Source organism: Chelonoidis abingdonii, chromosome 6 (genome assembly GCF_003597395.2).
Source record: "Chelonoidis abingdonii isolate Lonesome George chromosome 6, CheloAbing_2.0, whole genome shotgun sequence".
Taxonomy (NCBI): Eukaryota; Metazoa; Chordata; order Testudines; family Testudinidae; genus Chelonoidis; species Chelonoidis abingdonii.
Genome location: NC_133774.1, coordinates 13,175,975 through 13,190,959, shown reverse-complemented (window position 1 = coordinate 13,190,959; position 14,985 = coordinate 13,175,975). Strand labels below are relative to the sequence as shown.

Genomic DNA, 14,985 nt, shown 5'->3' with positions numbered 1-14,985 from the left:
GGTGCAGCTAAAGCTGGGCAAATAACTGATTTTTCAGTTTATTGGCATTTACAAAAAACAAACAAAAACATTTAGACCGAATCTGAAAATTTCCAAAAAAAAAAGGCAGCAAATTGAAAAAAATCCACAAAAATGTCACTGAGTTGAACTAAATGTTTTGTTCAACCCAGAATGAACTGGTTCATTTCCAGGCACTTTGTCCACATAAAAAGCAAAGGAAACAAAGGGTTAGATTCACCAAACAACTTGCCTGTTGGCCAGGTTGGAACAGGGATACAAACTTGGGTCTCGCAGGTAATTGCTCCAATCACCAGCTGTTGAGCTAGTCTCCCTTTCTCTCTCTCTGGCCCAGTGACTATTCATGTATTTTCTACATAGTAACAGTTTCAACAGAGGAGATTGAGAGAGCCCCACACTAGACTATCCCATACCCGTAGTTGGGGCACTCACCTACAATGTGGGAGATCTCCATTAAAGTGTCTTCTCCACATCAGGCAGAGGGGGGATTTGAACCTGTCTCCCACATCCCAGGTGATTGCCATTTGCCTGAAGAACTTGGCCTGGCTCTAGCTGAAACTTTCAGAGAAGGTGTTTTAGAAATGCCGCCTAGTGTTATGTGTTAGATAACACAAGTGACTCCAGTCAAGACAATCTTTGTGAGCATGTGGGTTTTTGTTTTTTCCTCTCACTTGCAGAGGTTGATGGTGTAGGGCAGAGTCACATCCAGCTGGCCCAGACCCTTCGGGAAGAGGCAAGGAAGATGGAGGACTTCCGGGAAAAGCAAAAACTTCTTCGGAAAAAGGTCAGGAATTTGGGAAGGCGTCACATGATTCTGGGAGCTGGAAACTGGCCGGAACGCCAAGATTAAAACTTTGACTTCTGCAAATGGTGCTGTGGGATCTTTAATGACCCCAAACGGCCAGCTCCTTAGCTTCACATCTGGACCTGGGAGCTGGGAAAGAGCCCAAGCTTTACTGGAAGTTTGCAAGTGTGCTAAATTTCCTGTTCGGTGTATATGCTGGATGCTGAGGCAAGGGTTTTCTTTCTCTGTCCCTCCCCTTCCCTCGCCCGTGAACTCCCTGCTGCTCTGGGAAGTCCAGAGTTCATTCTTAAATGCTGTAACTGCACCAGCGTGCATGAGTGCAGTGATTTACAACTTCCTCATTCATGCTGCATGTGTTTTGCCTTTGGGGTCCTACGCTTCTTTTTAGGAAAAATAGATCATTTTCGTATTTTCTTCCCATCGAAAGCTGTGCCTGGGGCCTTTCTGCTCCCTGAGTTTCAGGTCTTGGCAGGTGATCTTTACAATGTACAATTGCTTTTAATGGGGGAGCTGTGGTCTATGGCCAGGTTTTCAGACACACACGGTCCCCACTGGCTGCCTTTTTTCTCACTGTGGGCTGGAACACATCTGAAAATCAAGCCCTTACTGGGCTGTATTATGTGCAGGATCCAGGAAAGCTGGGTTCTGTTCCTGACTCTTTCCTGTGGGACTTTGGGCCAAGACACTTAACTCCTCTGTGTCTTAGTTTGCCCTCTGTCTGTAAAAGGAAGGATAACAATAGTTAAAGTTTATACCAAACAGGAGGGAGAGGGCTCACCCATGTTGCCAGACCTCATGAATAGGGCCCTACCAAATTCACGGTCCATTTTGGTCAATTTCATGGTCCCAGGCAGGGCCGGTGCAACCATTTAGGTGGACTAGGCCATTGCCTAGGGCGCCGAGTTTTGGGGGCACCAAAAAGCGCCCCCCAATTTTTTTTAAATGGTTGAGCAGCCCTGCTGCTAGGGCAGAGAGGGAGTCTGAGCTGCCAGTGGCAGCCGGCAGCCCAGGGTGTCCCCTGGGTCAGGGCGCCGCCATGGCAGCCGGCAGCCCAGGAGCCCCCTGGGTCAGGGTGCCACCGGAGGGGGCGGCAGGCAGCTCCCGTGGAGCTGCTGCAGTGGTGCCTGTGGGCAGTCCGCTGGTCCGCAGCTCGGATGGAGCTGCCGCAGTCGTGCCTGCGAACGGTCGGCTGCTCGCGTGGGTCTGGTGGACTGCCCGCAGGCACCACTGCAGCAGCTCCACCAGAGCCGCGGGACCAGCACGCGGGGCGGTGAAATTGCCGTCCGCCTAGGGCGCTCAAAACCCTAGCACCGGTCCTGGTCCCAGGATTTAGAAAATCATAACGTTCATGTTTTTAGCTATTTAAATCTGAAATTTCAGGGTGCTGTAATTGTAGGGAACCTGATCCAAAAAGGAGTTGTGGAGGGGGGCTGCAGTACAGCTACCCTTACTTCTGCGCTGCTGCTGGCGGCGGCGCTGCCTTCAGAGCTGTGCAGCTGGAGAGCAGCGGTGGCTGGCCAGGAGCCCAGCTCTGAAGGCAGCGCAGAAGTAAGGGTGGCAGTACTATGACCCCTCTAAAATAACCTTGCAACCCCCCTGCAACTCCCTTTTGGGACAGGACCCCCAATTTGAGAAACGCTGGTCTCCCCTGTGAAATCTGTATGGCATAGGGTAAAAGCACACAGAAGACCAGCTTTCACGGGGGGAGACCAGATTTCATGGTCCGTGGTGCGTTTTTCCTGGCTGTGAATTTGGTAGGACCCTAGTCAGGAAGGGTGTTGGTCATGTGATGCAATATATTGTTATGAGATTTGCTGGTCTCACATTGCTGAGATGTTGTCTGACAGACACAAGACAGGACTTGAACAGGGAACCTATCAAGGTGACTGCCTTAGCCACTAAGCTCCTCGGCAGCTTTCGTCCTTGCAGCGCTCCTGGGGCTGGATGGTGCACTAACGCTAGTGTTATTCCCTTCACAGATAGAGCTTGTAATGGATGCTATTCATAAAAATAGGAATTTGCAGTATAAGAAAACAGTGGAGGTAAGTGGCCTGTATCATCTGGTTCTTACAGACCACAGATCTGTAACATGCAGGCACATTAGAAATATAGCAGTGCCTGTGTTACCTACAATAGTTCTGTGTTTGAATGGTTGAACAGTGGTAATGGTATTTGCATGAGCACACGTCCTATGTCCAAGCACTGAAGCTGACTAAGCCACCAAATCTTTTCATTGTCTTTGTATTTACTGTATTTTTGTTCTGCACCTGTCGAGTGGCAGGCAGACAAGGTGCTACAGAGCAAATGCAAAGAATGTGGGAGGAAAATGAATGTGGGGCCAGCTGTGTTGTTCAGGCTGTGATGAGGATGATCAAATCTCATGCTTCAGGACATAAATGGATCTCGGGTCAGGAAGGAAAGGTGTCCTTACATATGCAGCATTGAACAGCTGGCTGCCTTCATTTGAGGGGCTTGTCTTCTTCTGAAGCATCAAATGTTGGTGGCTACCAGAGGCAGGATACTGAACTGAAGTTCCAGTAATGTGTGTGGCAGATCCTATAGAATCCTTAACCTGAGTGCAGGATTTGATTCAACAGTTTAATGAGTGTGTATTGTTTTGCATTTCCTACTCGCTTACACACCCACCTCTCTCCTAGGCAAAGAGGCTGTATGAGCAGCGATGCAGGGATAAAGATGAAGCAGAACAGGCCGTGCACCGCAATGCAAACCTTGTAACACAAAAGCAACAAGAAAAGGTAACACAGGGAGAGTGAAAGGAAGGCACTTTTCCTGTCCTGCTTTAGGTACTGTTCAACCACTAAATCACCTCCAGGAAAAAATAACATTAAGAACATAAGAACGGCCATACTGGAACAGACCAAAGGTGCATCTAGCCCCGTATCCTGACTTCTGACAGCGGCCAATGCCAGGTGCCCCAGAGGGAATGGACAGAACCAGGAATCATCAAGTGATCCATTCTCTGTTGCTCATTCCCAGCCTCTGACAAACAGAGGCTAGGGACACCATCCTGGCTAATAGCCATTGATGGACCTGTCCTCCATGAACTTATCTAGTTCTTTTTTGAGCCCTGTTATAGTCATTTTAGAACTAAAGATAGCGGCTACAATTTCTAAGAAACCTGCCAACAGGAATCCTGAACCTGCAGTTGGTTTTACACAGGAGAGCCCCCTTTCACTGCATGGAGGCTCTGGTAGTGGAATTGCCAGGAGTTCAGAGGTGGTTCTGGGTGCTTGGTAGCTGGCTGAAGGCCTGATGGTTGACAACCAGCATGGAAGACTTGAATCACTAGTGAGGAATCATTGACACAGAGCTTGGGGGGAAAAAGCTCTGGGTTGGTGGTTTGACTTCACCCGCTGGTTAAGGATGGATTTTCAGGATAGAAATGAGGTCCAACCTTACTTTCTCTGCAGTGTTTGTGGGTTGGGCTGTTGTCTCACAATGACCTCTTTATCTTTCTGTTTTTCAGCTGTTTGTAAAGTTGGCTCAGAGCAAGTCAGCTCTGGAAGATTCTGGTGAGTGCTGATAATGTGGAGTATCTGTTACATTTGGAGGGGCTGGGACATGCTGGGGGCTTGAGGTAGGGGATGGGATGGAGGGGAACCCCTTACACAAGTGCTCTATTGGGGTGAATGGCATAGACATCCCTTTCCTAAAACAGTGGTGTGATAAAGCCTCTTTCCCAAATCTGGACCTTAGCGTTCCCTTTGTTCACCCTTTTCAGGTAAAAGAAACATTAACCCTTACCCATCTATTTATGACAAGTGGGTCGCACAGTTATACGCTGGATACATTTGCCCCAGGGAGTCAAATGTTATGTCTTGATGGCTAATTGTCTCCTTGTGGTGAGACAATGTCCCAGCTAAAGCTGGTTTGAAATATTTAGTTAAAACTTTTTTTGATGGAAAATCCATTTTTGTCATACTGGGAATAATTTTGGAATAACAGTTTTATTTAATTGTGACAAATATTTCAGCAGAACAAAATATTTTGAAATAAAAATATTTCCATTTTGGAATATGTTTGTCTTGGAAAATGTCAAGAGTTTCTTGTTTGTGCGGCATTGTCTGGACTAGAACTGGCTGCAACTTGGACTTTGTGGTTTGCAGAAAATGTTAACACCTCAGAATTTCTTTTTGTTCTGATTTAAAATGAAAACAGATATTTTTGAAATTTCCCACCAAATGGAATTTCTCAAAAGTTTCAGTTTTGGGAATTTTTGTTTTGAAATTTCATTATTTCATTTTGGAATTTGAAAATATTGTTTAGTATTTTGAGTTTTGAATATTTTTATAATGTTCTTTCATGACACGTCCGTGAAAGTAGTGCTTAATATTCACTACAACTGCTGTCATGTCATAATATGACATGATGTAACTGAAATATTTTATTTTTATTTGATTTTCTTTTAACAATTAAGAGCAGCTACTACTTAGAACTGGTTGAAAGATCTTCCCTTTTTTAGGTGAAAGTGTCTGTGTTTATAATTTAAACAATCTGATCCTTTGAAATGAGTTTGAAACTCATTTCACATGCTCTAGACTCAAATTAAACCCAGGGTCCAACATATTCTGATCACTGTTTAGAATTGTGTACCTTAGTCTTTCATGCATCCAGACCTGTGTGTTGTACATGTGATCAAATTGCTGTTGGATTTCCCTGTCAGACAGGCAATATCAGCTGAACGTTGGTGCCCTTGAGAAGATCAGAGAAGAATGGCAGAATGAACACATCAAAGCCTGCGAGGTAACACACCAAAGCTTGCCATCCGTCCTAGAGATAATGGAGGATCTTAATGCTGCAACACTCTGTCTTTGAGATTGGGATTTCATTTCCTTCACTGCCAATGCTAGTGAGGGACCACAGTTGGCCTCTTCTGTTTCCTTGTTGGTAAAACTTCAAGATACTTCCCAATTAAACTTGCATGTCCCTGCCTTTTGGTGCGTCGATACAAAGCCCCCAAAACCTGGCATTTAAAAGAAGGGAAATATATTGGAAAGCCTTCAAGTGTCAGCGTGCAAAATAGTGGCATTTTTTGTGCTGGAATCTTTGTATGTAAAGTGCTGCCATCTACTGGGCAGAACCTTAGCTTATTTAATACAATGATGGACAGGCTTAGGGAGATTGAGATTTCCCTTTATTACTTTATTTCTCTGAGGAGCCCATAAACTCTTTCCACATTCTAGTCAAAGAAACAAGCTGCATGCTGTTATTGCTGTAACCTTTGTTCTTTCCCTGAGGCTTGATGGCACTCCTTGTCAGGTCATATCTTACCTTATACGCAAACCCTCTCAGCCAGGGATGTTTGGCCTGTTTCTCCTCTCACTAAGGCTGTGTCTACACTATGAAATTACTCCGATTTTACAGGAGTCGATTTTTGGGAACAGACTGTATAAAGTCAAGTGCATGCATCCACACTAAGAACATTAATTCAGCGGTGTGCATCCGTAGTACCGTGGCAAGCGTCGACTTTCGGAGGGGTGCACTGTGGTAGCTATCCCACAGTTCCTGCAGTCCCTGCTGCCCATTGGAATTCTGAGTTGAGCTCCCAATGCCTGATGGGGCCAAAAATTCAATGTGGGTGGTTATGGGTAAATGTCGTCAGTCAACCCTCCCTCTGTGAAAACAACGGCGGACAATCATTTCACTCCCTTTTCCCTGGATTGTCCGAGCAGATGCTATAGCACAGCAAGCATGGAGCCCATTCATGGGTGCTTCTGGCCGGCCTCCGTGAGGTCGGTCGGGGGTGCATGGACAAAAATGGGAACGACTCCCCAGATCATTCCCTTCGTTAAGTTTTGTCTAAAGGGAGAGTCAGTCCTGTCTAGATTATCGGGCAAGCCTACTAAAGAACCAGAGAGGCAAGCAGATGCTCCGGGTCAGAGCCCCAAACATCCCGCAGAAATGATGAGCTGCATGCCATTCTAGGGGATGGCCCTACAACAACCCCACTTGTTGCTTCCCTCCTCTTCCACCCCTCCCGGGCTACCTTTGCAGTTATCCCTCCGTTTGTGTGATGAAGTAATAAAGAATGCATGAATTTGAGACAAAACTGACTTCATTGCCTCTGCAAGCAGAGATCAAAGGGGGGAGGAGAGGGGAGGGCAGTTGTTTTGGCATTCCATCTTTTGGAACGGAGTCCGTCTCCCCATACAGTGATCAGATCCAGTACCTCCCGTACGGTCCATGCTGGAGCTCTTTTTCAATTTTGGGACTGCATGGTCACCTGTGCTGATGAGCTCTGCATGGTCACCTCTGCTGATCAGCTCTCCAAGCTGGGCAAACAGGAAATGAAATTAAAAAGTTCGCGGGGCTTTTCCTGTCTACCTGGCCAGTGCATCCAAGTTCAGATTGCTGCCCAGAGCGGTCACAATGGTGCACTGTGAGATAGCTCCCGGAGACCAGTACTGTCGAATTGCATCCGCACTAACCCTAATTCGAACCGGCAATGTCGATTTCAGCGCTCCTTCCCTCTTCGGGGAGGAGTACAGAAATCAATTTCAAGAGCCCTTTTTGTTGACAAAAATGGCTTCGTTGTGTGGCCGGGTGCAGGGTTAATTCGATTTAAAGCTGTTAAATTTGACCTAAACTCGTAGTGTAGACCAGGTCTTAGACTGGTATAAAATCAGCAGTAGCTCCTACACCAGCATAACACATGTGTCAGTGAGAGAAGAATCAGACCCTTTGCCTGTAAAGCACCACATGCGTTTAAGATGAGAGAGAGAGAGAGATGGAGATGGAGATGGAGATGGATCGCATCAGACCGAGACTCACATCTAAGTTCTATCCCCAGTTCAGCCAAGAACTCCGTGCATCATCTTGGGCAAATCTTGAGGTTTACGACACACCTATGATCCTGTCACGTGGCTTTAGCTTCGGTATATTGCATTTGCTGTTGGTGACACTGCTGTTGTAGGCAGAGCAGATGGGTTCTATTCCCTTCTCTGCCACTGGCCTGCTGGGTAACCTCGGGCACGGCATACCATTGCACTGTGCCTCAGTTTCTCATCTGTAAAATAGAGATGATGATACTGATGTCCTTTGTACAGTGCTCTGCGACCTCTCGATTAAAAAGGGCTCTAAAAGGGAGGTATTATTATGAGTTCAGCTCAGCCCATTCCCTAATGCTGACCCCTTTCAAAAATATCGCTGCTCGTTCTTCCATTTTGCTTTGGTTTTTTAAAATGAAATGACCTGCCTGTGTGTGCTTTGCCCATCCAAAACTTGTCAATGGGCTCAGGGTAATGAAAACCCATCGGCTGATAGTGAGGAGTGGGAAACAAAGATTCACTTCCTCAAATCAGTCGGGTTGTGTTGATTAGGCACGCCAAGTGCAGGAGTTCTGCCGCAGGTCCATTGTCCTGCCAATTAAATGTGTGCTCTTGGTGAGAGGTTGCTTGTTAGCTGTGGAAATGTGAAAAGGACTCTTCCTGATGGAATGAATACCTATCGAAGGGCGGACTTCCGAAGGTTTGGGCTCTGAGGAGCATCCAGACTGTTCCATGCCTATCGGAATGAGCCAAACGTGGGTGTGGGTCTGGGTGTAGGGATAAGAGCAGTGGCTTGGGATCACTAAATCAAGGGGTGACCAAACAGTGCATTGGCAAGCTGGCTAGCCTCCTCACCATCCGCAGGTGTCAGCATCTGGAATCAGTTCTCCCACCATGGTGCAACAGGACCCAATAACCTGCCTGAGCTTCCCTTTTAAGTTTAGCATGCAATTTTTGGCCATCCGATGTTTCAGGCAAGATCTCACTTAAGGCGGGTTGCGTGCGGATGAGATGGGATCAGAGGGAAAGTTGAAGACCCATCTTGAGGAGAAGGGGTCCCTTCAGAAAATGTGCAAATCCTGATGGAGCAGAGTGCTGGGACCAGCTGCACCTGGTGGATCCTGCCTTGATGCAGGCTTCTGTTTAATACCATGTAGTGTTGGCTGTTAATCTATTTTTCTCATAAAGGATGGAAGCAGTTAGAGATGAAAAAGACTCATTAGACTAAGTCCAGCCCCGTACAAAGGTAGGAGAGACTCCCCTAGGGAGGGGAGATTAAGGCCAAAATGCCAAGAAGTGGTGAAGTTAGACCCAAGGTCAGGTCATTGCTTAGAACATCTGTAAACAGGACTAGCAAAGCAGTAGTATGTGTCCCATATGGCCCAAACCTGTATTGGAAGGGAGGTTGCCTAGATGATGTATGTCTTCTCCTTCTCCAACTTCTACAATTAATCCCAGCTGGCTGGGAACATGGCCGTTAGTTATTTTGTTAACATACCCTGACTTGCCTCCCTGTATCTCTTCAGTTCTTTGAGACCCAGGAGTCCGAACGGATAAACTACTTCCGCAATGCGCTGTGGCTGCACCTTAACCAGCTCTCTCAGGAGTGTGTCTGGAGTGATGAGGTAGGTCTGAAAAACCCAAGGCCCTCCAAACCTTTTATTTGCCGAGCAGAAGGGGAAGGTTCTTCCCTCGCATTGCACTATCTTCACCGCTATTGCTACCTGTGCTTGCTATCTTCAAGCTAGCTCCGATAGGGTGGTCTGCGTACAGCTTTTTCTTTGTTGATATTCTCATAGATAATCAAGCAGATAGCAATAACGAACACCCAGTCAATAGTGTGGAAGAGGATTTGAAATCCTGGCTCCAATAAAGTCAATGGCAAAAGCTCCCGTTGCTTTTATTGGGGCCAAGATTTTCACCTCTTAGATTATTGATACTTTTGCTGATGCAAATTATATCCTTTCTCCTTCCAGAAAGACGAATTAATTCTTGTTTCTGCACTTTATGCTTTAAAAAAAAAACTCTTTTTTTGTTTTCTTTTTACAGCGATATGAAGAAACCCGTAGGAGTCTAGAAATGTGCAGCATCGAGAAGGATATCGAATTTTTTGTAAATTTCCGTAAAACCGGAAGTGTGCCCCCAGGTAACTGCATGATGTGGGTTTTCTAAGCGGTGTGGCCATCAGCATTCTGTACAGCTTCTCAGCTCTAGTAAGGTTATGGGTTTTATTAAACGAAGCTTGGCGCAGAAAGCAAGCGCGCTCGACGGTTCTGGTTCTTTGTTGGTCTCAAAATGAAGCATGTTTCTAGAGTGGCATCCTTGCACCGGGATAGCAGGCAATTGCCACCAGACCCTGAAGAGAACTCGAACCTCATTTCTATAGGCTTTGGTTTCTAATAATACAGTTTTTTCAGCGTGGAAAGGGATGGAGCAGAAGAAAGAATTTGCATGTCTCATTGTGCAGATGTGATGCTGTACATTGCATGCCAACGGCTCACAAAAAACATTTTTTACAGCTGACTTGTATTTCCACCCCTCCAGCTCCTGTGGTCTATGAAAATTACTATAACACACAAAGAAATGCAACTACAACAAGAAATCAGGCCCCAGCACCTGGGATAGGGAGGTAAGACTAAACAAACCCAACACAAACCAAATAAAAGTAATGGCCTGGCTCTTGGGAACCTATAGGTTAAAAGTGGGTGTTGCTTCTTTAAGTCTTTCAGAACTGTTTGGATCTTAGGCTCTTTCAGGGTCCCATAGAAGTTGGGGGCTGGGGTATGTGGTCAGCGGGGAGGCAGGGCAGGTTGGGAATTTTGCCTGGATTGAGTCCCCCTCTGAACCAGGAAACCCTCTGAGATCTTGGGCACTGGTTTGCCACCTCCTTTGCTCCCTAGCCCACCCTTGCTGCTGGAAACCTTCCTGCATTCCTGACATGGCTCCCTTCTCCCCACGTCTGTCTGGGGAGGGTTGGATCATCAAAGAACACATGCCCACGTGGGCAAAGGAGAGACCCTAATTCAGCTGCACTGGGAGAGCAAGGGAATCTGCTGACCAAAGAGGGGAGTGAACGGGTCTGCTGTGGGGAGAGAAAAGGAACTGAGAGGACCCTTGTCATCACTGAAGACTAGTGTCCATGGCTGCTTTGCAGTAGGAGTCAGTCACAGTAATGACTCCCTGATGGTTGGGGTTGGAATACTGAACTAAATGATGACACATTTGTGCATGAAGCCCCGTGGTTCATCCTGTGAAGGGCTGTGGCTCGCCACACCTTTTCTTCCCCACCCCACCCCAAAAACTACATTCTGGTGGGACAGGGACTGCCTGGTTCTTGCGTCTTGTCTGTTTCTGATGACATTGCAGGAGATTAATAATACGGCACCCTTTGAAACTGAGACACTGCAAACCTCAAACCAACCAAAGTTCTCAGCACTCACAATCTTCCAGAAATGCCATGTGGGGCTGCGCAAGAATTGAATAATATGACAGAATCAGATCATTTCGCAGCAAGGAGACAAGTGTTGTCTTGTTTGTTTTTGTGCAGGAGGGGGCCATTACCAATTCCTGCGAGTGGGCCAGGTGAGTTACACCAAGTCATTCAAGAAATCACACATTTTAAAGCATTTTTTTGTGCAATCCTCTTCATATTTCAATTTTGCAGGAGTTGCAGGTTCTGTGTATAATTCCACTGCCATGTAAATATTGGCGAGCTTGCCTGATTCTCATATTCCCCATATCATTCTAACCATAGATATCTCTAAAAATGTTGTTCTGGACACCTGTAAGCTTCTGTTAGAAATAGAGGGTGACATCGTGGCTCCATTGAAGTCAATTGGAGTTTTGCCACTGATTTCAGTGGGGCCAGAAGTTCACCCAGCAAGAGGTTCCAACCAAAGTCCTGGAAATGGGCAGTCCTGAACTTTGAGAAAGGCAAGATCTGAACCTGAAGGCTGCAGCTTGGGCTCTTCTCTACTTGGGAAGCATTGATTTTGTCATTAGCAGTGTGGCCTAGTAGATAGGGCCCTGGACTGGGACTCAGAAGACCTGGCTTCTGTTCTTGGCTCTGTCACTTCCTATTGGGTTACCCAGATCAAGTGCTTTCTCTCTGTCTGCTTCTGTTTCCCCATCTGTAAAAATGGGATAATGCTAGCAACCTCTTTTGTTAAGTGCTCTGAGCTTTATGGATGAAAAGTACTATGTAGTAGCTAAGTGTTATTATTGTGATCTCTATATTACAGGTGACTGTGATTACGCTACTGTTGATGGTTACAGTTTAATACATCAGTAGCATGAGCTGTAAGTATTTTCATTCTGAAAAGGAATTACTTGGGGCCTGCGTTAGTCACGCCGGGGAGGTGTAGGGTCTAATCCTCACCAACATGTTGCGCACTAACTGCCCCGTGGAGACCCTGCTAGTGTGCACTCAGAGGTCCCTTGTCATAGTATTCTATCCCCAATCTGAACCTTAGAGTCCAAAAATGAGGTAATAGCATGAATTCCTCTAAGCTTAATTACCAGCTTAGATTTGACAAGCTGCCACCACCCAAAAATATATATAGTGTTTTGGGGCACTCCGGTCCCCCCCAAAACCTTCCCTGGGGACCCCAAGACCCAAATTCCTTGAGTCTCACAACAAAGGGGAATAAACCATTTTCCTTCCCCTCCTTTTTCCTCCCAGAATCTTTCCCGCCCTGGGTACACTAGGAGAGATGACAGATTCAAGCTCCATGATTCTAAACAAAGGGATTCCCTCTTTTCCTCCCTCCCTTCTTTCCCTGTCTCCCACCACTTCCCTGGTAAGTACAGACTCCATTCCCTTGAGCCTCAACTGGGGAAAAATTAAACAGGGTCTTAAAAAGCAAACTTTTAATAACTTTTATTTTTTTTCTTTCTTTTATCTCTGTAATCTAGATGGTAAATATTACAGGGTCTTTCAGCTTATAGACAATGGAGAAAAGCCTCCTCCAGCAGAAATACAATTTAAAATACTTTCAGCCAATACACATTAAAAACTCTACCAGCCAGATACACAGTTGCAAATACAGAAACAATCAAAAGACTATAACCGCCTTTCTACTCAATACTCACTATTCTGAATATATAGGAGACTGTAGCAGGGAGATTGGCAAGAACCTGGGCATGTCTAGTCCCTTCAGGCTCGGAGAAGAACAAAGCAAAACCCAAAAAACACAAACAAAGGCTTCCCTCCCTTGAGATTTGAAAGTATCTTGTTTCCTGATTGGTCCTCTGGTCAGGTGTTGTTTGTTAACCCTTTCCAAGTGAAAGAAACATTAACCCTTAGCTATCTGTTTATGACATCCCTAGTGCGTCTTAATGTAGTCTGGTTTCAAACAGTACTATGTCAATGCTCACTAGAGAACTTTTAGTGTGTGTCAGCAGGGTCCACACGGCTCAGTTAGTGCACGTCACGCTTGTGCAGACTGACATGCTGCACAGTCTCTCATGGGAAGAATTGGAGGTCCCATTCTTTGGTATTTTAAAAGCCATGCTAAAAAAGCACTACACGGCGCTGTAGTGGAACAATCCTGCATAGGTTGGGAGGGGGACTGGATGAGTTAGCTGGCTGCTTTTCTCCCCATCAGTACATTTGATTCTGTTTACATTTCTTTCAGGGTCTCAAAGCTGCTTGCCCAGTAGTGCCACTGAGTGCAAAAATTAGTCGTCTGAGCCACCCATCAGAGTGTATTCAGTTGCAATTCCAGCATCGGGCACAGTGACACAGCATGGAACTGTTTCTTCTTTTAAAAAATATTTTAAAACTCTAGGGTATTTTGTATGTTTTGAGGATCCACATGAGGTCCAACAAGGTCCCTTTTCCTTCACGGCGACAAACTACAAGAGCTGATGTCTTAATTTCGAGGTCAGAAAGGAGGACATTGAATCTCTGAATAATATTCGCTGAATCAATAGAATCTCCCCTATCAATAAGAGAGGCTTGTGTTCTGGTGTTGGTGACAGTTCTTTGTGATGTGCAAACCTCTGTGGAAAACTCTAAAGGATTTAAAAAAAAGGAATCTCTTCTCACCATGATGACTGAGAATTCACACGTGCCGCCATAGTGCTGCCAATGGGAATCCTGTGCAGGGCTTTGGCCATAGCACACAGGTCAAAGTAAGGTTTTGGTCTGGTACGCTGGATTTTCACCAGGCTGATTAAGATCATAGCCTAGCCCTAATTGTGGGAGTGCTCATTAGACTGTTTACCCATGGCAATGCTGAGAGTTAGAACTCAAGAGGTATTTATATGGCTGTACTGTGCTTTGGCTCCAGGCTATGCAGTGATGTTGGAAGAAGCTGATTCATATCCTGTCTCTACCTATCACGCTTCAGGAGCCTGTTTGGATTACATGAATGGTCCGTTAACTTCAATATGGGTTCTGATGAGAGGAAGGTGAACAAGTTATGGCCCTTCAGTAGTTACCTACCACCCTTCCCTGGTTCTACTGTGGCACAGCAGTACAATACAGAACCATCCTTGCAGGTCCAGGCTGGTGACCCCTCCATTCTTGAATAACTAGAGGACATGAGCTGGCCCTCCGGAGAGCTACATCTGAAGGCAGGGCTTGCTGCTGTTCAGCTACCCACCACCAGGGCTGGCTCTGGCTTTTTTTCTGCCCCAAGCGCAAAAAAAAAAAAAAAAAAAAGAAAAAACCTGCGGGGTGACTGGAGCGCGAGTTGAGGGGGACTCCCGGTGCTGCAGACGTGCCCCGGGGAGGGAGAAGGAGGGGAGAGAGAAGGGGGACGGCCAGGCCTTCTGCCACACTGCCTGCTGGGAGGGCTCCGCACTGCTCCGGTTGGTGGGGTGGGAAGGATGCGGGGTGCCCTGCCAGACTTGCTACAGACCTGGCACTAGCTGGGGCAGACGGAGTGTGCAGCCCGCTCCCAGCAGGGCACTCCCCTCCTCTGCACCGCCGCCGCCTACAGGGCAGCCGGAGCGGCGAACAAAAAGAAAAAAGAAAAAAAGGATTCGAGGGAATGCCGCCCCTTAGAATCTGCCGCCCCAACCACAAGCTTGCTTGGCTGGTGCCTGGAGCCGGCCCTGCCCGCCACTTATCCTGCTCTTGACAGATTCTGCAAACTCCAAACAGGCTAATCTGTGTGAGCAGCTGGACTCTTGGGTGCATGTTTTGACCAGGACCCAGAGTCAGAATCTCGTGAGGTTTTGCCCATTGGAGGCAACAATTCAGGCACATTGTCAGCTGCTTCTTCTATCTTTTGCGTCCCACTGTCCAGTACACTTGAAAATAAATAATATTTTCTTATTGCCTTTTCCTGTCTCCATTTAGCAAACCTTTCCCCCCTCCCCCATTTCTTGGGGTCTGATCCTGCTCCCATTGAAGTCAATGGCAGA

At 46.5% G+C, this 14,985-nt stretch overlaps 1 protein-coding gene across 1 annotated transcript in view; it reads left to right on the top strand.

Moving 5' to 3' along the window:
• PSTPIP2 (proline-serine-threonine phosphatase interacting protein 2) overlaps positions 1–14,285 on the top strand; it is a 58,608-nt gene extending 44,323 nt beyond the window's left edge. The window contains exons 5-15 of the mRNA XM_032768973.2: positions 696–802; positions 2,803–2,865; positions 3,481–3,579; positions 4,311–4,356; positions 5,508–5,587; positions 9,138–9,236; positions 9,661–9,757; positions 10,156–10,240; positions 11,159–11,193; positions 11,853–11,910; positions 13,248–14,285. Of these exons, the coding sequence (XP_032624864.1) occupies positions 696–802; positions 2,803–2,865; positions 3,481–3,579; positions 4,311–4,356; positions 5,508–5,587; positions 9,138–9,236; positions 9,661–9,757; positions 10,156–10,240; positions 11,159–11,193; positions 11,853–11,902 (761 nt within the window). The 3' untranslated portion in view covers positions 11,903–11,910; positions 13,248–14,285. The remainder of the gene's footprint in view (positions 1–695; positions 803–2,802; positions 2,866–3,480; positions 3,580–4,310; positions 4,357–5,507; positions 5,588–9,137; positions 9,237–9,660; positions 9,758–10,155; positions 10,241–11,158; positions 11,194–11,852; positions 11,911–13,247) is intronic.
• The last annotated feature ends 700 nt before the right edge of the window (positions 14,286–14,985 follow it).